Source organism: Pristiophorus japonicus, unplaced genomic scaffold, assembly GCF_044704955.1.
Source record: "Pristiophorus japonicus isolate sPriJap1 unplaced genomic scaffold, sPriJap1.hap1 HAP1_SCAFFOLD_706, whole genome shotgun sequence".
Classification (NCBI taxonomy): Eukaryota; Metazoa; Chordata; class Chondrichthyes; family Pristiophoridae; genus Pristiophorus; species Pristiophorus japonicus.
Window position 1 is genome coordinate 213,952 of NW_027254620.1, and position 22,898 is coordinate 236,849.

Here is a 22,898-nt window from a genome sequence, read left to right on the forward strand (position 1 = left end):
GAGAAAAATTGCCAAGTACAGAGGGATCTGGGGGTCCTTGTGCATGAAACACAAAAAGTTAGCATGCAGGTACAGCAAGTGATCAGGAAGGTAAATGGAATGTTGGCCTTTATTGAAGAGGAATGGAGTATAAAAGTAGAGAAGTCTTGCTACAATTGTACAGGGTGTTTGTGAGACCACACCTGGAGTACTGCGTACAGTTTTGGTCTCCTTATTTAAGGAGGGATATACTTGCATTGGAGGCTGTCAGAGAAGGTTCACGAAGTTGATTCCTGAGATGAGGTGGTTGTCTTATGAAGTAAGCTTGAGCAGGTTGGGCCTGTACTCATTGGAGTTTCGAAGAATGAGAGGTGATCTTATTGAAACGTGTAAGATACTGAAGGGGCTTGACAGGGTAGATGCAGAGAGGATGTTTCCCCTCGTGGGGGAATCTGGAACTAGGAGACATAGTTTCAGAATAAGAGGCCGCTCATTTAAAACTGAGATGAGGAGGAATTTCTTCTCTCAGAGGGTTGTAAATCTGTGGCATTCTCTACCCCAGAGAGCTGTGGAGACTGGGTCATTGAATATATTTAAGGTGGAGATAGACAGATTTTTGAGCGATAAGGGAGTGAAGGGTTATGGGGAGCGGGCGGGGAAGTGGAGCTGAGTCCAAGATCGGATCAGCCATGATCTTATTGAATGGCGGAGCAGACTTGAGGGGCCGAATGGCCGACTCCTGCTCCTATTTTTTATGTTCTGATTAGAATGGGCCTTCACTCTCGAGTTTAGAAGAATGAGAGGTGAGCCATGATTCTGAGGGGATTGACGGGGTAGATGCAGGGAGGATGTTGCCCCGGGGCTGGAGGGTCGAGAACCAGGGGGCACAGTCTCAGGATAAGGGGTCGGCCAGGGATGAGGAGGAATTTCTTCACTCAGTGTTGTGGTTCTTTGAAATTCTAGATAGGAATAGTGCAATCAAGCAGACGCAGCATGGATTCATGAAGGGGAAATGATGTTTAACTAATTTACTGGAATTCTTTGAGGATATAACGAGCATGGTGGATAGAGGTGTACCGATGGATGTGGTGTATTTAGATTTCCAAAAGGCATTTGATAAGGTGCCACACAAAAGGTTACTGCAGAAGATAAAGGTACACGGAGTCAGAGGAAATGTATTAGCATGGATAGAGAATTGGCTGGCTAACAGAAAGCAGAGAGTCGGGATAAATGGGTCCTTTTCGGTTTGGAAATCGGTGGTTAGTGGTGTGCCACAGGGATCGGTGCTGGGACCACAACTGTTTACAATATACATAGATGACCTGGAAGAGGGGACAGAGTGTAGTGTAACAAAATTTGCAGATGACACAAAGATTAGTGGGAAAGCGGGTTGTGTAGAGGACACAGAGAGGCTGTAAAGAGATTTGGATAGGTTAAGCGAATGGGCTAAGGTTTGGCAGATGGAATACAATGTCGGAAAGTGTGAGGTCATCCACCTTGGGGGAAAAAAAAAGTAAAAAGGATTATTATTTGAATGGGGAGAAATTACAACATGCTGCGGTGCAGAGGGACCTGGGGGTCCTTGTGCACGAATCCCAAAAAGTTAGTTTGCAGGTGCAGCAGGTAATCAGGAAGGCGAATCGAATGTTGGCCTTCATTGCGAGAGGGATGGAGTAAAAAAGCAGGGAGGTCCTGCTGCAACTGTACAGGGTACTGGTGAGGCCGCACCTGGAGTACTGCGTGCAGTTTTGGTCACCTTACTTAAGGAAGGATATACTAGCTTTGGAGTGGGTACAGAGACGATTCACTAGGCTGATTCCGGAGATGAGGGGGTTACCTTATGATGATAGATTGAGTAGACTGGGTCTTTACTCGTTGGAGTTCAGAAGGATGAGGGGTGATCTTATAGAAACATTTAAAATAATGAAAGGGATAGACAAGATAGAGGCAGAGAGGTTGTTTCCACTGGTCGGGGAGACTAGAACTAGGGGGCACAGCCTCAAAATACGGGGGAGCCAATTTAAAACCGAGTTGAGAAGAAATTTCTTCTCCCAGAGGGTTGTGAATCTGTGGAATTCTCGGCCCAGGGAAGCAGTTGAGGCTAGCTCATTGAATGTATTCAAATCACAGATAGATAGATTTTTAACCAATAAGGGAATTAAGGGTTACGGGGAGAGGGCGGGTAAGTGGAGCTGAGTCCATGGCCAGATCAGCCATGATCTTGTTGAATGGCGGAGCAGGCTCGAGGGGCTCGATGGCCTACTCCTGTTCCTAATTCTTATGTTCTCTGCCCCAGAGGGCTGTGGATGTGCGGAATCTCTGAATATATTCAAGGCTGAGACAGATAGGTTTTTGGTCTCAGGAAATCAAGGGATACCCACACATCGGGCGGGAAAGTGGAGTTGAGGTCGATGATCAGCCTGGATCGTATTGAATGGCGGAGCAGGCTCAAGGGGCTGCAGGGCCTACTCCTGCTCCTAGTTCTTGTGTTGTTATGTTTCGAGGGGATTTGAGGGGAAATGTCTTCACCCAGAGGGTGGGAGGGGTCTGGAACTCACGGCCTGAAAGGGTGGGAGAAGCAGAAACCCTCACCACATTTAAAAAGTACTTGGAGGTGCACTTGAAGTGCTGTAACCTACAGGGCTACAGACCGAGAGTTGGAAAGTGGGATTCGGCTGGGTAGCTCTCTGTCAGCTGGTGTGGACACGATGGGCCGAAATGGCCCCCTTCCGTGCTGGCAATATGTATGATTCTGTATGAACGGTTCGAGGCAGTAAAAAGGCCATGCTGTTTTCCAGGCACAGCCCTGAAAGGCCGCGTTCGTGGCCTGTGTGCCTCCCCATAGTTAGGCCCCCTTGGCCCTGCCCCCTCCTGCTCCAAGCTCACAGGAGCCTGAAAACAAGACTTGCAGCATTCCATACCCGGCCGGGCTCCCACAGGACCTCGCGCAAATTCAATCGCTGACTGTGGACACAAACTGGAGAGAGCAGGCTTCTTACCTGGGCTGTGGCGGTGGCCTGTCAGGCCCCGGTGCCCCGCTCGGCCTCCTCCCGGACTCGGCAGGCTCTGGCTCGGGCTTGGGCTTTGCTGGCGCCGGCGATGACAGGGCTGGTGGCCTTTCCCGACCCAGTGCCTTGCTGGGACTGTGCCTGCTGCCGTCTGTCTTCACAGGCTTATTGTCGGGACCCAGTGCCTTGCTGGGACTGTGCCTGCTGCCGTCTGTCTTCACAGGCTTATTGTCGGGACCCAGTGCCTTGCTCGGACTGTGCCTGCTGCCGTCTGTCTTCACAGGCTTATTGTCGGGACCCAGTGCCTTGCTGGGACTGTGCCTGCTGCCGTCTGTCTTCACAGGCTTATTGTTGGGACCCAGTGCCTTGCTCGGACTGTGCCTGCTGCCGTCTGTCTTCACAGGCTTATTGTTGGGACCCAGTGCCTTGCTGGGACTGTGCTGGCTGCCATCAGGCTCCAATGCTTTGTCAGGATGCATTGCCTTGCTGGGACTGTGCTGGCTGCTGTTTGTCTTCTCAGGCTCGGGTTCTTTGTCACGATGCACTGCCTCGCTCTGACATTTTCTCTTGCTGTCGGTGCTGACTGGCTCAGCCCCTAGTGGCCTCTCCCCGTCCATTGTCCCCGTCGGCCGCTCGTTCCGCTCTCGCTGCTTGCAGGCTCAGCCTCTGCCACAGTCACAGGCCCCAGGAGAGAGAGAGAAGAGAGAGAGAGAGAGAACAATCATGCTGTGGCTGCTTTTTATACTGCTCCCGGGCACCCTGCGGAGCAGTGTTAATAGCTGCTATTGTGAGAAGGAGCTGTGGCCCATCCCCCCCAGCCCCTCGGGGCACTCAGTGACGGCAGCTCACAGGCGCCTCTCTGGTTTCGTGCCGAGGGAAATGCAGAACAAGAGCGCTTTTGAAGGCAGGCCCTTTCTGTGTGGAATGTCTGGCTTTTACGTGCATTTGTCGCGCATGGAAAGCTGGCTCGAGGTGTCGGCCTGACTTCCCCCCAGACTTCCGTGCAGGAAAAAGGCAGTGGAACCTCACTGATCATTCACACCTCATAAACCCACAGGGCCTGACCGACACCGGACAAACTGCCAACCCTGGGACACAGACAACAACCTGAATTTATATAGCGCCTTTAACGCTTGCTTCACAGGTGCAAACACATTTCACACCGAGTCACAGAAGTAGAAATTAGCGCAAGTGACCAAAAGCTTGGTGATCGAGATCAGTTTTAAGTGGCGTCTTGGAGGCGGAGAGGTTTAGGGAGGGAGTTCCAGAGCTTGGGGCCCAGGCAACAGAAGTCACAGCCACCGATGGTGGAGCGATTATAATCAGGGATGTTCAGGAGGGCAGAATTAGAGGAGCGCAGATATCTCGGGAGGTTGTGGGGCTGGAGGAGATTACAGAGATAGGGAGGGGCGAGGGCCATGGAGGGATTTGTAAACCAGGATGAGAATTTTAAAATTAAGGCGTTGCATAACCGGCAGCCAATGTAGGTCAGCGAGCACAGGTGGTGATGGGTGAGCGGGACTCGGTGCGAGTATGGACACGGGGTCAGCGAGCACAGGTGGTGATGGGTGAGCGGGACTCGGTGCGAGTATGGACACGGGGTCAGCGAGCACAGGGGGTGATGGGTGAGCGGGACTCGGTGCGAGTATGGACACGGGGTCAGCGAGCACAGGGGGTGATGGGTGAGCGGGACTCGGTGCGAGTATGGACACGGGGTCAGCGAGCACAGGGGGTGATGGGTGAGCGGGACTCGGTGCGAGTTAGGACACGGGGCAGTGAGCACAGGGGGTGATGGGTGAGTGGGACTGGGTGTGAGTTAGGACACGGGGTCAGCGAGCACAGGGGGTGATGGGTGAGTGGGACTGGGTGTGAGTTAGGACACGGGGTCAGTGAGCACAGGGGGTGATGGGTGAGCGGGACTGGGTGTGAGTTAGGACACGGGGTCAGCGAGCACAGGGGGTGATGGGTGAGTGGGACTGGGTGCGAGTTAGGACACGGGGCAGTGAGCACAGGGGGTGATGGGTGAGTGGGACTGGGTGCGAGTTAGGACACGGGGCAGTGAGCAAAGGGGGTGATGGGTGAGTGGGACTGGGTGTGAGTTAGGACATGGGGTCAGCGAGCACAGGTGGTGATGGGTGAGTGGGACTGGGTGCGAGTTAGGACACGGGGTCAGGGAGCACAGGGGGTGATGGGTGAGCGGGACTGGGTGTGAGTTAGGACATGGGGCAGTGAGCACAGGGGGTGATGGGTGAGCGGGACTGGGTGTGAGTTAGGACACGGGGTCAGCGAGCACAGCGGGTGATGGGTGAGTGGGACTCGATGTGAGTTAGGACACGGGGTCAGCGAGCACAGGGGGTGATGGGTGAGCGGGACTGGGTGCGAGTTAGGACACGGGATCAGGGAGCACAGGGGGTGATGGGTGAGTGGGACTCGATGTGAGTTAGGACACGGGGCAGTGAGCAAAGGGGGTGATGGGTGAGCGGGACTCGGTGTGAGTTAGGACACGGGGTCAGCAAGCACAGGAGGTGATGGGTGAGCGGGACTCGGTGCGAGTATGGACACGGGGTCAGCGAGCACAGGGGGTGATGGGTGAGCGGGACTCGGTGCGAGTATGGACACGGGGTCAGCGAGCACAGGGGGTGATGGGTGAGCGGGACTCGGTGCGAGTTAGGACACGGGGTCAGTGAGCACAGCGGGTGATGGGTGAGCGGGACTGGGTGCGAGTTAGGACATGGGGGCGAGTTTTGGATCACCTCTAGTTTACGTGGTGTAGAATGTGGGAAGCCGGCCAGGAGTGCGTTGGAATAGTCAAGTCTGGAGGTACCAAAGGCACGGATGAGGGTTTCAACAGGGATGAGCTGAGGCAGGGGGCGGAGACGGGCGATGTTACAGAGGTGGAAATAGGTGGTCGAAAGCTCATTGCAGAGTCCAAGGCTGCAAACAGTCTGGTTCAGCCTCAGACCGAAGTTGGCGAGAGGGATGGAGTCAGTGGCCAGGGAACGCAATTTGTGGCGGGGACCGAAAACAATGGCTTCCGCCTTCCCAATATTCAATTGGTGAAAATCTCTGCTCATCCAGAACTGGAGGTTGGACAATTTCAGCCAACAGGCTGACAATTCAGAGATCACGGAGGGGCCGAGAGAAGTGGTGGTGAGGTAGAGCTGGGTGTCACAGAAACATAGAAACGAGGTGCAGGAGTAGGTCATTCAGCCCTTCGAGCCTGCACCACCATTCAATTAGATCATGGCTGATCATTCACCTCAGTACCCCTTTCCTGCTTTCTCTCCATACCCCTCGATCCCTTTAGCCATAAGGGCCATATCTAACTCCCTTTTTGAATATATTTAGTGAATTGGCCTCAACAACGTTCTGTGGTAGGGAATTCCACAGGTTCACCACTCTCTGAGTGAAGAAGTTTCTCCTCATCTCAGTCCGAAATGGCTTACCCCTTATCCTTAGACTCTGTCCCCTGGTTCAGGACTTCCCCAACATCGGGAACATTCTTCCCGCATCTAACCTGTCCAGTCCCGTCAGAATCTTATATGTTTCTATGTGATCCCCTCTCATTCTTCTAAACCCAAGTGAATATAAGCCTAGTCGATCCAGTCTCTCTCATATGTCAGTCCTGCCGTCCCGGGAATCAGTCTGGTGAACATTCGCTGCACTCCCTCAATAGCAAGAATGTCCTTCCTCAGATTAGGAGACCAAAACTGAACACAATATTCCAGGTGAGGCCTCACTAAGGCCCTGTACAACTGCAGTAAGGGGTGAGTACAGTGAGGCACTACATCAATGCAGGATGTGGGGGGTGAGTACAGTGAGGCACTACATCAATGCAGGATGTGGGTGAGTACAGTGAGGCACTACATCAATGCAGGATGTGGGGGTGAGTACAGTGAGGCACTACATCAATGCAGGATGTGGGAGTGAGTACAGTGAGGCACTACATCAATGCAGGATGTGGGGGTGAGTACAGTGAGGCACTACATCAATGCAGGATGTGGGGGTGAGTACAGTGAGGCACTACATCAATGCAGGATGTGGGGGTGAGTACAGTGAGGCACTACATCAATGCAGGATGTGGGGGTGAGTACAGTGAGGCACTACATCAATGCAGGATGTGGGGGTGAGTACAGTGAGGCACTACATCAATGCAGGATGTCAGGGTGAGTACAGTGAGGCACTACATCAATGCAGGATGTCAGGGTGAGTACAGTGAGGCGCTACATCAATGCAGGATGTGGGGGTGAGTACAGTGAGGCACTACATCAATGCAGGATGTCAGGGTGAGTACAGTGAGGCACTACATCAATGCAGGATGTGGGGGTGAGTACAGTGAGGCACGACATCAATGCAGGATGTCAGGGTGAGTACAGTGAGGCACTACATCAATGCAGGATGTGGGGGTGAGTACAGTGAGGCACTACATCAATGCAGGATGTCAGGGTGAGTACAGTGAGGCACTAGATCAATGCAGGATGTGGGGGTGAGTACAGTGAGGCACTACATCAATGCAGGATGTGGGGGGTGAGTACAGTGAGGCACTACATCAATGCAGGATGTGGGGGTGAGTACAGTGAGGCACAACATCAATGCAGGATGTGGGGGGTAAGTACAGTGAGGCACTACATCAATGCAGGATGTGGGGGGTAAGTACAGTGAGGCACTACATCAATGCAGGATGTGGGGGTGAGTACAGTGAGGCACTACATCAATGCAGGATGTGGGGGGTAAGTACAGTGAGGCACTACATCAATGCAGGATGTGGGGGTGAGTACAGTGAGGCACTACATCAATGCAGGATGTGGGGGTTGAGTACAGTGAGGCACTACATCAATGCAGGATGTTGGGGTGAGTACAGTGAGGCACTACATCAATGCAGGATGTGTGGGTGAGTACAGTGAGGCACTACATCAATGCAGGATGTGGGGGTGAGTACAGTGAGGCACTACATCAATGCAGGATGTCAGGGTGAGTACAGTGAGGCACTACATCAATGCAGGATGTGGGGGTGAGTACAGTGAGGCACTACATCAATGCAGGATGTCAGGGTGAGTACAGTGAGGCACTACAACAATGCAGGATGTGGGGGTGAGTACAGTGAGGCACTACATCAATGCAGGATGTGGGGGTGAGTACAGTGAGGCACGACATCAATGCAGGATGTCAGGGTGAGTACAGTGAGGCACTACATCAATGCAGGATGTGGGGGTGAGTACAGTGAGGCACTACATCAATGCAGGATGTGGGGGTGAGTACAGTGAGGCACTACATCAATGCAGGATGTGGGGGTGAGTACAGTGAGGCACTACATCAATGCAGGATGTGGGGGTGAGTACAGTGAGGCACTACATCAATGCAGAATGTGGGGGGTGAGTACAATGAGGCACTACATCAATGCAGGATGTGGGGGTGAGTACAGTGAGGCACTACATCAATGCAGGATGTGGGGGGTGAGTACAGTGAGGCACTACATCAATGCAGGATGTCAGGGTGAGTACAATGAGGCACTACATCAATGCAGGATGTGGGGGGTGAGTACAGTGAGGCACTACATCAATGCAGGATGTGGGGGTGAGTACAGTGAGGCACTACATCAATGCAGGATGTGTGGGTGAGTACAGTGAGGCGCTACATCAATGCAGGATGTCAGGGTGAGTACAGTGAGGCACTACATCAATGCAGGATGTGGGGGTGAGTACAGTGAGGCACTACATCAATGCAGGATGTGGGGGTGAGTACAGTGAGGCACTACATCAATGCAGGATGTGGGGGTGAGAACAGTGAGGCACTACATCAATGCAGGATGTGGGGGTGAGTACAGTGAGGCACTACATCAATGCAGGATGTGGGGGTGAGTACAGTGAGGCACTACATCAATGCAGGATGTGGGGGGTGAGTACAGTGAGGCACTACATCAATGCAGGATGTGGGGGTGAGTACAGTGAGGCACTACATCAATGCAGGATGTGGGGGGTGAGTACAGTGAGGCACTACATCAATGCAGGATGTCAGGGTGAGTACAGTGAGGCGCTACATCAATGCAGGATGTGGGGGGTCAGTACAGTGAGGCACTACATCAATGCAGGATGTGGGGGTGAGTACAATGAGGCGCTACATCAATGCAGGATGTGGGGGTGAGTACAGTGAGGCACTACATCAATGCAGGATGTGGGGGGTGAGTACAGTGAGGCACTACATCAATGCAGGATGTCAGGGTGAGTACAGTGAGGCGCTACATCAATGCAGGATGTGGGGGGTGAGTACAGTGAGGCACTACATCAATGCAGGATGTGGGGGTGAGTACAGTGAGGCACTACATCAATGCAGGATGTCAGGGTGAGTACAGTGAGGCACTACATCAATGCAGGATGTGGGGGGTGAGTACAGTGAGGCGCTACATCAATGCAGGATGTGGGGCTGAGTACAGTGAGGCACTACATCAATGCAGGATGTGGGGGTGAGTACAGTGAGGCACTACATCAATGCAGGATGTGGGGGTGAGTACAGTGAGGCACTACATCAATGCAGGATGTGGGGGTGAGTACAGTGAGGCACTACATCAATGCAGGATGTGTGGGTGAGTACAGTGAGGCACTACATCAATGCAGGATGTGTGGGTGAGTACAGTGAGGCACTACATCAATGCAGGATGTGTGGGTGAGTACAGTGAGGCACTACATCAATGCAGGGTGTGGGGGTGAGTACAGTGAGGCGCTACATCAATGCAGGGTGTGGGGGTGAGTACAGTGAGGCGCTACATCAATGCAGGATGTGGGGGGTGAGTACAGTGAGGCACTACATCAATGCAGGATGTGGGGGTGAGTACAGTGAGGCACTACATCAATGCAGGATGTCAGGGTGAGTACAGTGAGGCACTACATCAATGCAGGATGTGGGGGGTGAGTACAGTGAGGCACTATATCAATGCAGGATGTGGGGGTGAGTACAGTGAGGCACTACATCAATGCAGGATGTGGGGGGTGAGTACAGTGAGGCACTACATCAATGCAGGATGTGGGGGTGAGTACAATGAGGCACTACATCAATGCAGGATGTGGGGGGTGAGTACAGTGAGGCACTACATCAATGCAGGATGTGTGGGTGAGTACAGTGAGGCGCTACATCAATGCAGGATGTCAGGGTGAGTACAGTGAGGCACTACATCAATGCAGGATGTGGGGGTGAGTACAGTGAGGCACTACATCAATGCAGGATGTCAGGGTGAGTACAGTGAGGCACTACATCAATGCAGGATGTGGGGGTGAGAACAGTGAGGCACTACATCAATGCAGGATGTGGGGGTGAGTACAGTGAGGCACTACATCAATGCAGGATGTGGGGGTGAGTACAGTGAGGCACTACATCAATGCAGGATGTGGGGGGTGAGTACAGTGAGGCACTACATCAATGCAGGATGTCAGGGTGAGTACAGTGAGGCACTACATCAATGCAGGATGTGGGGGGTGAGTACAGTGAGGCACTACATCAATGCAGGATGTCAGGGTGAGTACAGTGAGGCGCTACATCAATGCAGGATGTGGGGGGTCAGTACAGTGAGGCACTACATCAATGCAGGATGTGGGGGTGAGTACAATGAGGCGCTACATCAATGCAGGATGTGGGGGTGAGTACAGTGAGGCACTACATCAATGCAGGATGTGGGGGGTGAGTACAGTGAGGCACTACATCAATGCAGGATGTCAGGGTGAGTACAGTGAGGCGCTACATCAATGCAGGATGTGGGGGGTGAGTACAGTGAGGCACTACATCAATGCAGGATGTGGGGGTGAGTACAGTGAGGCACTACATCAATGCAGGATGTCAGGGTGAGTACAGTGAGGCACTACATCAATGCAGGATGTGGGGGGTGAGTACAGTGAGGCGCTACATCAATGCAGGATGTGGGGCTGAGTACAGTGAGGCACTACATCAATGCAGGATGTGGGGGTGAGTACAGTGAGGCACTACATCAATGCAGGATGTGGGGGTGAGTACAGTGAGGCACTACATCAATGCAGGATGTGGGGGTGAGTACAGTGAGGCACTACATCAATGCAGGATGTGTGGGTGAGTACAGTGAGGCACTACATCAATGCAGGATGTGTGGGTGAGTACAGTGAGGCACTACATCAATGCAGGATGTGTGGGTGAGTACAGTGAGGCACTACATCAATGCAGGGTGTGGGGGTGAGTACAGTGAGGCGCTACATCAATGCAGGGTGTGGGGGTGAGTACAGTGAGGCGCTACATCAATGCAGGATGTGGGGGGTGAGTACAGTGAGGCACTACATCAATGCAGGATGTGGGGGTGAGTACAGTGAGGCACTACATCAATGCAGGATGTCAGGGTGAGTACAGTGAGGCACTACATCAATGCAGGATGTGGGGGGTGAGTACAGTGAGGCACTATATCAATGCAGGATGTGGGGGTGAGTACAGTGAGGCACTACATCAATGCAGGATGTGGGGGTGAGTACAATGAGGCACTACATCAATGCAGGATGTGGGGGTGAGTACAGTGAGGCACTACATCAATGCAGGATGTGGGGGTGAGTACAGTGAGGCACTACATCAATGCAGGATGTGGGGGTGAGTACAGTGAGGCACTACATCAATGCAGGATGTGGGGGTGAGTGCAGTGAGGCACTACATCAATGCAGGATGTGGGGGTGAGTACAGTGAGGCACTACATCAATGCAGGATGTGGGGGTGAGTACAGTGAGGCACTACATCAATGCAGGATGTGGGGGTGAGTACAGTGAGGCACTACATCAATGCAGGATGTGGGGGTGAGTACAGTGAGGCACTACATCAATGCAGGATGTGGGGGTGAGTACAGTGAGGCACTACATCAATGCAGGATGTGGGGGTGAGTACAGTGAGGCACTACATCAATGCAGGATGTGGGGGTGAGTACAGTGAGGCACTACATCAATGCAGGATGTGGGGGTGAGTACAGTGAGGCACTACATCAATGCAGGATGTGGGGGGTGAGTACAGTGAGGCACTACATCAATGCAGGATGTGGGGGTGAGTACAGTGAGGCACTACATCAATGCAGGATGTGGGGGTGAGTACAATGAGGCACTACATAAATGCAGGATGTGGGGGTGAGTACAGTGAGGCACTACATCAATGCAGGATGTGGGGGTGAGTACAGTGAGGCACTACATCAATGCAGGATGTCAGGGTGAGTACAGTGAGGCACTATATCAATGCAGGATGTGTGGGTGAGTACAGTGAGGCACTACATCAATGCAGGATGTCGGGGTGAGTACAGTGAGGCACTACATCAATGCAGGATGTGGGGGTGAGTACAGTGAGGCACGACATCAATGCAGGATGTGGGGGTGAGTACAGTGAGGCACTACATCAATGCAGGATGTCGGGGTGAGTACAGTGAGGCACTACATCAATGCAGGATGTCAGGGTGAGTACAGTGAGGCACTACATCAATGCAGGATGTGGGGGTGAGTACAGTGAGGCACTACATCAATGCAGGATGTCAGGGTGAGTACAGTGAGGCACTACATCAATGCAGGATGTCAGGGTGAGTACAGTGAGGCACTACATCAATGCAGGATGTGGGGGGTGAGTACAGTGAGGCACTACATCAATGCAGAATGTGGGGGTGAGTACAGTGAGGCACTACATCAATGCAGGATGTGGGGGGTGAGTACAGTGAGGCACTACATTAATGCAGGATGTGGGGGGTGAGTACAGTGAGGCACTACATCAATGCAGGATGTCAGGGTGAGTACAGTGAGGCACTACATCAATGCAGGATGTCAGGGTGAGTACAGTGAGGCACTACATCAATGCAGGATGTGGGGGGTGAGTACAGTGAGGCACTACATCAATGCAGGATGTGGGGGTGAGTACAGTGAGGCACTACATCAATGCAGGATGTGGGGGTGAGTACAGTGAGGCACTACATCAATGCAGGATGTGTGGGTGAGTACAGTGAGGCACTACATCAATGCAGGATGTGTGGGTGAGTACAGTGAGGCACTACATCAATGCAGGATGTGTGGGTGAGTACAGTGAGGCACTACATCAATGCAGGATGTCAGGGTGAGTACAGTGAGGCACTACATCAATGCAGGATGTGGGGGTGAGTACAGTGAGGCACTACATCAATGCAGGATGTGGGGGTGAGTACAGTGAGGCACTACATCAATGCAGGATGTGGGGGTGAGTACAGTGAGGCGCTACATCAATGCAGGATGTGGGGGTGAGTACAGTGAGGCACTACATCAATGCAGGATGTGGGGGTGAGTACAGTGAGGCACTACATCAATGCAGGCTGTGGGGGTGAGTACAGTGAGGCGCTACATCAATGCAGGATGTGGGGGTGAGTACAGTGAGGCGCTACATCAATGCAGGATGTGGGGCTGAGTACAGTGAGGCACTACATCAATGCAGGATGTGGGGGGTGAGTACAGTGAGGCACTACATCAATGCAGGATGTCAGGGTGAGTACAGTGAGGCACTACATCAATGCAGGATGTGGGGGGTGAGTACAGTGAGGCACTACATCAATGCAGGATGTGGGGGGTGAGTACAGTGAGGCACTACATCAATGCAGGATGTCAGGGTGAGTACAGTGAGGCACTACATCAATGCAGGATGTGGGGGTGAGTACAGTGAGGCACTACATCAATGCAGGATGTGTGGGTGAGTACAGTGAGGCACTACATCAATGCAGGATGTGGGGGGTGAGTACAGTGAGGCACTACATCAATGCAGGATGTGTGGGTGAGTACAGTGAGGCACTACATCAATGCAGGATGTGTGGGTGAGTACAGTGAGGCACTACATCAATGCAGGATGTGTGGGTGAGTACAGTGAGGCACTACATCAATGCAGGATGTGTGGGTGAGTACAGTGAGGCACTACATCAATGCAGGATGTGTGGGTGAGTACAGTGAGGCACTACATCAATGCAGGATGTGGGGGTGAGTACAGTGAGGCACTACATCAATGCAGGATGTGGGGGTGAGTACAGTGAGGCACTACATCAATGCAGGATGTGGGGGGTGAGTACAGTGAGGCACTACATCAAAGCAGGATGTGGGGGGTGAGTACAGTGAGGCACTACATCAATGCAGGATGTGGGGGTGAGTACAGTGAGGCACTACATCAATGCAGGATGTGTGGGTGAGTACAGTGAGGCACTACATCAATGCAGGATGTGTGGGTGAGTACAGTGAGGCACTACATCAATGCAGGATGTGTGGGTGAGTACAGTGAGGCACTACATCAATGCAGGATGTGGGGGGTGAGGACAGTGAGGCACTACATCAATGCAGGATGTGGGGGGTGAGTACAGTGAGGCACTACATCAATGCAGGATGTGGGGGTGAGTACAGTGAGGCACTACATCAATGCAGGATGTGGGGGTGAGTACAGTGAGGCACTACATCAATGCAGGATGTCAGGGTGAGTACAGTGAGGCACTACATCAATGCAGGATGTGGGGGGTGAGTACAGTGAGGCACGACATCAATGCAGGATGTGGGGGTGAGTACAGTGAGGCACTACATCAATGCAGGATGTGGGGGTGAGTACAGTGAGGCACTACATCAATGCAGGATGTGAGGGGTGAGTACAGTGAGGCACTACATCAATGCAGGATGTCAGGGTGAGTACAGTGAGGCACTACATCAATGCAGGATGTGGGGGTGAGTACAGTGAGGCACTACATCAATGCAGGATGTGGGGGGTGAGTACAGTGAGGCACTACATCAATGCAGGATGTGGGGGTGAGTACAGTGAGGCACTACATCAATGCAGGATGTGGGGGTGAGTACAGTGAGGCACGACATCAATGCAGGATGTGGGGGGTGAGTACAGTGAGGCACTACATCAATGCAGGATGTCAGGGTGAGTACAGTGAGGCACTACATCAATGCAGGATGTGTGGGTGAGTACAGTGAGGCACTACATCAATGCAGGATGTGGGGGTGAGTACAGTGAGGCACTACATCAATGCAGGATGTCAGGGTGAGTACAGTGAGGCACTACATCAATGCAGGATGTGGGGGGTGAGTACAGTGAGGCACTACATCAATGCAGGATGTGGGGGGTGAGTACAGTGAGGCACTACATCAATGCAGGATGTGGGGGTGAGTACAGTGAGGCACTACATCAATGCAGGATGTGTGGGTGAGTACAGTGAGGCACTACATCAATGCAGGATGTGGGGGTGAGTACAGTGAGGCACTACATCAATGCAGGATGTGGGGGGTGAGTACAGTGAGGCACTACATCAATGCAGGATGTGGGGGTGAGTACAGTGAGGCACTACATCAATGCAGGATGTGTGGGTGAGTACAGTGAGGCACTACATCAATTCAGGATGTGGGGGTGAGTACAGTGAGGCACTACATCAATGCAGGATGTGGGGGGTGAGTACAGTGAGGCACTACATCAATGCAGGATGTGGGGGTGAGTACAGTGAGGCACCACATCAATGCAGGATGTGGGGGTGAGTACAGTGAGGCACTACATCAATGCAGGATGTGGGGGTGAGTACAGTGAGGCACTACATCAATGCAGGATGTGGGGGGTGAGTACAGTGAGGCACTACATCAATGCAGGATGTGGGGGGTGAGTACAGTGAGGCACTACATCAATGCAGGATGTGGGGGGTGAGTACAGTGAGGCACTACATCAATGCAGGATGTGGGGGTGAGTACAGTGAGGCACTACATCAATGCAGGATGTGGGGGTGAGTACAGTGAGGCACTACATCAATGCAGGATGTGGGGGGTGAGTACAGTGAGGCACTACATCAATGCAGGATGTAGGGGTGAGTACAGTGAGGCACTACATCAATGCAGGATGTGGGGGTGAGTACAGTGAGGCACTACATCAATGCAGGATGTGGGGGTGAGTACAGTGAGGCACTACATCAATGCAGGATGTGGGGGGTGAGTACAGTGAGGCACTACATCAATGCAGGATGTGGGGGTGAGTACAGTGAGGCACTACATCAATGCAGGATGTGGGGGTGAGTACAGTGAGGCACTACATCAATGCAGGATGTGGGGGGTGAGTACAGTGAGGCACAACATCAATGCAGGATGTGGGGGGTGAGTACAGTGAGGCACTACATCAATGCAGGATGTGGGGGTGAGTACAGTGAGGCACTACATCAATGCAGGATGTGGGGGTGAGTACAGTGAGGCACTACATCAATGCAGGATGTGGGGGGTGAGTACAGTGAGGCACTACATCAATGCAGGATGTGGGGGTGAGTACAGTGAGGCACTACATCAATGCAGGATGTAGGGGTGAGTACAGTGAGGCACTACATCAATGCAGGATGTGGGGGTGAGTACAGTGAGGCACTACATCAATGCAGGATGTCAAGGTGAGTACAGTGAGGCACTACATCAATGCAGGATGTAGGGGTGAGTACAGTGAGGCACTACATCAATGCAGGATGTGGGGGTGAGTACAGTGAGGCACTACATCAATGCAGGATGTGGGGGTGAGTACAGTGAGGCACTACATCAATGCAGGATGTGGGGGTGAGTACAGTGAGGCACTACATCAATGCAGGATGTCAGGGTGAGTACAGTGAGGCACTACATCAATGCAGGATGTGGGGGTGAGCACAGTGAGGCGCTACATCAATGCAGGATGTCAGGGTGAGTACAGTGAGGCACTACATCAATGCAGGATGTGGGGGTGAGTACAGTGAGGCACTACATTAATGCAGGATGTGGGGCTGAGTACAGTGAGGCACTACATCAATGCAGGATGTGGGGGGTAAGTACAGTGAGGCACTACATCAATGCAGGATGTGGGGGTAAGTACAGTGAGGCACTACATCAATGCAGGATGTCAGGGTGAGTACAGTGAGGCACTACATCAATGCAGGATGTCAGGGTGAGTACAGTGAGGCACTACATCAATGCAGGATGTGGGGGTGAGTACAGTGAGGCACTACATCAATGCAGGATGTGGGGGTGAGTACAGTGAGGCACTACATCAATGCAGGATGTGGGGGGTGAGTACAGTGAGGCACTACATCAATGCAGGATGTGGGGGTGAGTACAGTGAGGCACTACATCAATGCAGGATGTGGGGGTGAGTACAGTGAGGCACTACATCAATGCAGGATGTGGGGGGTGAGTACAGTGAGGCACTACATCAATGCAGGATGTGGGGGTGAGTACAGTGAGGCACCACATCAATGCAGGATGTGTGGGTGAGTACAGTGAGGCACTACATCAATGCAGGATGTGGGGGTGAGTACAGTGAGGCACTACATCAATGCAGGATGTGGGGGGTGAGTACAGTGAGGCACTACATCAATGCAGGATGTGGGGGGTGAGTACAGTGAGGCACTACATCAATGCAGGATGTCAGGGTGAGTACAGTGAGGCACTACATCAATGCAGGATGTGTGGGTGAGTACAGTGAGGCACTACATCAATGCAGGATGTGGGGGGTGAGTACAGTGAGGCACTACATCAATGCAGGATGTGGGGGTGAGTACAGTGAGGCACTACATCAATGCAGGATGTGGGGGGTGAGTACAATGAGGCACTACATCAATGCAGGATGTGGGGGTGAGTACAGTGAGGCACTACATCAATGCAGGATGTGGGGGTGAGTACAGTGAGGCACTACATCAATGCAGGATGTGGGGGGTGAGTACAGTGAGGCACTACATCAATGCAGGATGTGGGGGTGAGTACAGTGAGGCACTACATCAATGCAGGATGTCAGGGTGAGTACAGTGAGGCACTACATCAATGCAGGATGTCAGGGTGAGTACAGTGAGGCACTACATCAATGCAGGATGTGGGGGTGAGTACAGTGAGGCACTACATCAATGCAGGATGTCAGGGTGAGTACAGTGAGGCACTACATCAATGCAGGATGTGGGGGTGAGTACAGTGAGGCACTACATCAATGCAGGATGTGGGGGGTGAGTACAGTGAGGCGCTACATCAATGCAGGATGTGGGGCTGAGTACAGTGAGGCACTACATCAATGCAGGATGTGGGGGTGAGTACAGTGAGGCACTACATCAATGCTGGATGTGGGGGGTGAGTACAGTGAGGCACTACATCAATGCAGGATGTGGGGGGTGAGTACAGTGAGGCACTACATCAATGCAGGATGTGGGGGGTGAGTACAGTGAGGCACTACATCAATGCAGGATGTGGGGGGTGAGTACAGTGAGGCACTACATCAATGCAGGATGTGGGGGTGAGTACAGTGAGGCACTACATCAATGCAGGATGTGGGGGGTGAGTACAGTGAGGCACTACATCAATGCAGGATGTGGGGGGTGAGTACAGTGAGGCACTACATCAATGCAGGATGTGGGGGGTGAGTACAGTGAGGCACTACATCAATGCAGGATGTCAGGGTGAGTACAGTGAGGCACTGCATCAATGCAGGATGTGGGGGTGAGTACAGTGAGGCACTACATCAATGCAGGATGTGGGGGGTGAGTACAGTGAGGCACTACATCAATGCAGGATGTCAGGGTGAGTACAGTGAGGCACTACATCAATGCAGGATGTGGGGGGTGAGTACAGTGAGGCACTACATCAATGCAGGATGTCAGGGTGAGTACAGTGAGGCACTACATCAATGCAGGATGTGTGGGTGAGTACAGTGAGGCACTACATCAATGCAGGATGTCAGGGTGAGTACAGTGAGGCATTACATCAATGCAGGATGTGGGGGGTGAGTACAGTGAGGCACTACATCAATGCAGGATGTGTGGGTGAGTACAGTGAGGCACTACATCAATGCAGGATGTGGGGGGTGAGTACAGTGAGGCACCACATCAATGCAGGATGTCAGGGTGAGTACAGTGAGGCACTACATCAATGCAGGATGTCAGGGTGAGTACAGTGAGGCACTACATCAATGCAGGATGTGGGGGTGAGTACAGTGAGGCACTACATCAATGCAGGATGTGGGGGGTGAGTACAGTGAGGCACTACATCAATGCAGGATGTGGGGGGTGAGTACAGTGAGGCACTACATCAATGCAGGATGTGGGGGGTGAGTACAGTGAGGCACTACATCAATGCAGGATGTGGGGGTGAGTACAGTGAGGCACTACATCAATGCAGGATGTGGGGGTGAGTACAGTGAGGCACTACATCAATGCAGGATGTGGGGGGTGAGTACAGTGAGGCACTACATCAATGCAGGATGTGGGGGTGAGTACAGTGAGGCACTACATCAATGCAGGATGTGGGGGTGAGTACAGTGAGGCACTACATCAATGCAGGATGTGGGGGTGAGTACAGTGAGGCACTACATCAATGCAGGATGTGGGGGTGAGTACAGTGAGGCACTACATCAATGCAGGATGTGGGGGGTGAGTACAGTGAGGCACTACATCAATGCAGGATGTGGGGGTGAGTACAGTGAGGCACTACATCAATGCAGGATGTGGGGGGTGAGTACAGTGAGGCACTACATCAATGCAGGATGTCAGGGTGAGTACAGTGAGGCACTACATCAATGCAGGATGTCAGGGTGAGTACAGTGAGGCACTACATCAATGCAGGATGTGGGGGTGAGTACAGTGAGGCACTACATCAATGCAGGATGTGGGGGGTGAGTACAGTGAGGCACTACATCAATGCAGGATGTGGGGGTGAGTACAGTGAGGCACTACATCAATGCAGGATGTCAGGGTGAGTACAGTGAGGCACTACATCAATGCAGGATGTCAGGGTGAGTACAGTGAGGCACTACATCAATGCAGGATGTCAGGGTGAGTACAGTGAGGCACTACATCAATGCACGATGTGGGGGTGAGTACAGTGAGGCACTACATCAATGCAGGATGTGGGGGGTGAGTACAGTGAGGCACTACATCAATGCAGGATGTGGGGGTGAGTACAGTGAGGCACTACATCAATGCAGGATGTCAGGGTGAGTACAGTGAGGCACTACATCAATGCAGGATGTCAGGGTGAGTACAGTGAGGCACTACATCAATGCAGGATGTGGGGGGTGAGAACAGTGAGGCACTACATCAATGCAGGATGTGGGGGTGAGTACAGTGAGGCACTACATCAATGCAGGATGTGGGGGTGAGTACAGTGAGGCACTATATCAATGCAGGATGTCAGGGTGAGTACAGTGAGGCACTACATCAATGCAGGATGTCAGGGTGAGTACAGTGAGGCACTACATCAATGCAGGATGTGGGGGGTGAGTACAGTGAGGCACTACATCAATGCAGGATGTGGGGGGTGAGTACAATGAGGCACTACATCAATGCAGGATGTGGGGGTGAGTACAATGAGGCACTACATCAATGCAGGATGTGGGGGGTGAGTACAATGAGGCACTACATCAATGCAGGATGTCAGGGTGAGTACAGTGAGGCACTACATCAATGCAGGATGTGGGGGTGAGTACAGTGAGGCGCTACATCAATGCAGGATGTGGGGGTGAGTACAGTGAGGCACTACATCAATGCAGGATGTGGGGGGTGAGTACAGTGAGGCACTACATCAATGCAGGATGTGGGGGGTGAGTACAGTGAGGCACTACATCAATGCAGGATGTGGGGGTGAGTACAGTGAGGCACTACATCAATGCAGGATGTGGGGGGTGAGTACAGTGAGGCACTACATCAATGCAGGATGTGGGGGTAAGTACAGTGAGGCACTACATCAATGCAGGATGTGGGGGTGAGTACAGTGAGGCACTACATCAATGCAGGATGTCAGGGTGAGTACAGTGAGGCACTACATCAATGCAGGATGTGGGGGGTGAGTACAGTGAGGCACTACATCAATGCAGGATGTCAGGGTGAGTACAGTGAGGCACTACATCAATGCAGGATGTCAGGGTGAGTACAGTGAGGCACTACATCAATGCAGGATGTGGGGGTGAGTACAGTGAGGCACTACATCAATGCAGGATGTGGGGGGTGAGTACAGTGAGGCACTACATCAATGCAGGATGTGGGGGTGAGTACAGTGAGGCACTACATCAATGCAGGATGTGGGGGGTGAGTACAGTGAGGCACTACATCAATGCAGGATGTGGGGGTGAGTACAGTGAGGCACTACATCAATGCAGGATGTGGGGGGTGAGTACAGTGAGGCACTACATCAATGCAGGATGTGGGGGGTGAGTACAGTGAGGCACTACATCAATGCAGGATGTGGGGGGTGAGTACAGTGAGGCACTACATCAATGCAGGATGTGGGGGGTGAGTACAGTGAGGCACTACATCAATGCAGGATGTCAGGGTGAGTACAGTGAGGCACTACATCAATGCAGGATGTGGGGGTGAGTACAGTGAGGCACTACATCAATGCAGGATGTCAGGGTGAGTACAGTGAGGCACTACATCAATGCAGGATGTCAGGGTGAGTACAGTGAGGCACTACATCAATGCAGGATGTGGGGGGTGAGTACAGTGAGGCACTACATCAATGCAGGATGTGGGGGGTGAGTACAGTGAGGCACTACATCAATGCAGGATGTGGGGGGTGAGTACAGTGAGGCACTACATCAATGCAGGATGTGTGGGTGAGTACAGTGAGGCACTACATCAATGCAGGATGTGTGGGTGAGTACAGTGAGGCACTACATCAATGCAGGATGTGGGGGGTGAGTACAGTGAGGCACTACATCAATGCAGGATGTGGGGGGTGAGTACAGTGAGGCACTACATCAATGCAGGATGTGGGGGTGAGTACAGTGAGGCACTACATCAATGCAGGATGTGGGGGGTGAGTACAGTGAGGCACTACATCAATGCAGGATGTGGGGGGTGAGTACAGTGAGGCACTACATCAATGCAGGATGTGGGGGTGAGTACAGTGAGGCACTACATCAATGCAGGATGTGGGGGGTGAGTACAGTGAGGCACTACATCAATGCAGGATGTGTGGGTGAGTACAGTGAGGCACTACATCAATGCAGGATGTAGGGGTGAGTACAGTGAGGCACTACATCAATGCAGGATGTGGGGGTGAGTACAGTGAGGCACTACATCAATGCAGGATGTGTGGGTGAGTACAGTGAGGCACTACATCAATGCAGGATGTGGGGGTGAGTACAGTGAGGCACTACATCAATGCAGGATGTGGGGGTGAGTACAGTGAGGCACTACATCAATGCAGAATGTGGGGGGTGAGTACAGTGAGGCACTACATCAATGCAGGATGTGGGGGGGTGAGTACAGTGAGGCACTACATCAATGCAGGATGTGGGGGTGAGTACAGTGAGGCACTACATCAATGCAGGATGTGGGGGGTGAGTACAGTGAGGCACTACATCAATGCAGGATGTGGGGGTGAGTACAGTGAGGCACTACATCAATGCAGGATGTGGGGGGTGAGTACAGTGAGGCACTACATCAATGCAGGATGTGGGGGTGAGTACAGTGAGGCACTACATCAATGCAGGATGTGGGGGGTGAGTACAGTGAGGCACTACATCAATGCAGGATGTGGGGGTGAGTACAGTGAGGCACTACATCAATGCAGGATGTGGGGGTGAGTACAGTGAGGCACTACATCAATGCAGGATGTGGGGGGTGAGTACAGTGAGGCACTACATCAATGCAGGATGTGGGGGGTGAGTACAGTGAGGCACTACATCAATGCAGGATGTGGGGGGTGAGTACAGTGAGGCACTACATCAATGCAGGATGTGGGGGGTGAGTACAATGAGGCACTACATCAATGCAGGATGTGGGGGTGAGTACAGTGAGGCACTACATCAATGCAGGATGTGGGGGTCAGTACAGTGAGGCACTACATCAATGCAGGATGTGGGGGTGAGTACAGTGAGGCACTACATCAATGCAGGATGTGGGGGTGAGTACAGTGAGGCACTACATCAATGCAGGATGTGGGGGTGAGTACAGTGAGGCACTACATCAATGCA

The 22,898-nt window shown here is 52.6% G+C and overlaps 1 protein-coding gene across 1 annotated transcript in view; it reads right to left on the reverse strand.

Moving 5' to 3' along the window:
* Positions 1-22,898, reverse strand: part of LOC139256305 (zinc finger protein ZFP2-like) — a 55,059-nt gene that overhangs the window by 31,046 nt on the left and 1,115 nt on the right. Inside the window, exon 2 of the mRNA XM_070874184.1 lies at positions 2,979-3,653. Coding sequence (XP_070730285.1) covers positions 2,979-3,604 — 626 coding nt within the window. The 5' untranslated portion in view covers positions 3,605-3,653. The remainder of the gene's footprint in view (positions 1-2,978; positions 3,654-22,898) is intronic.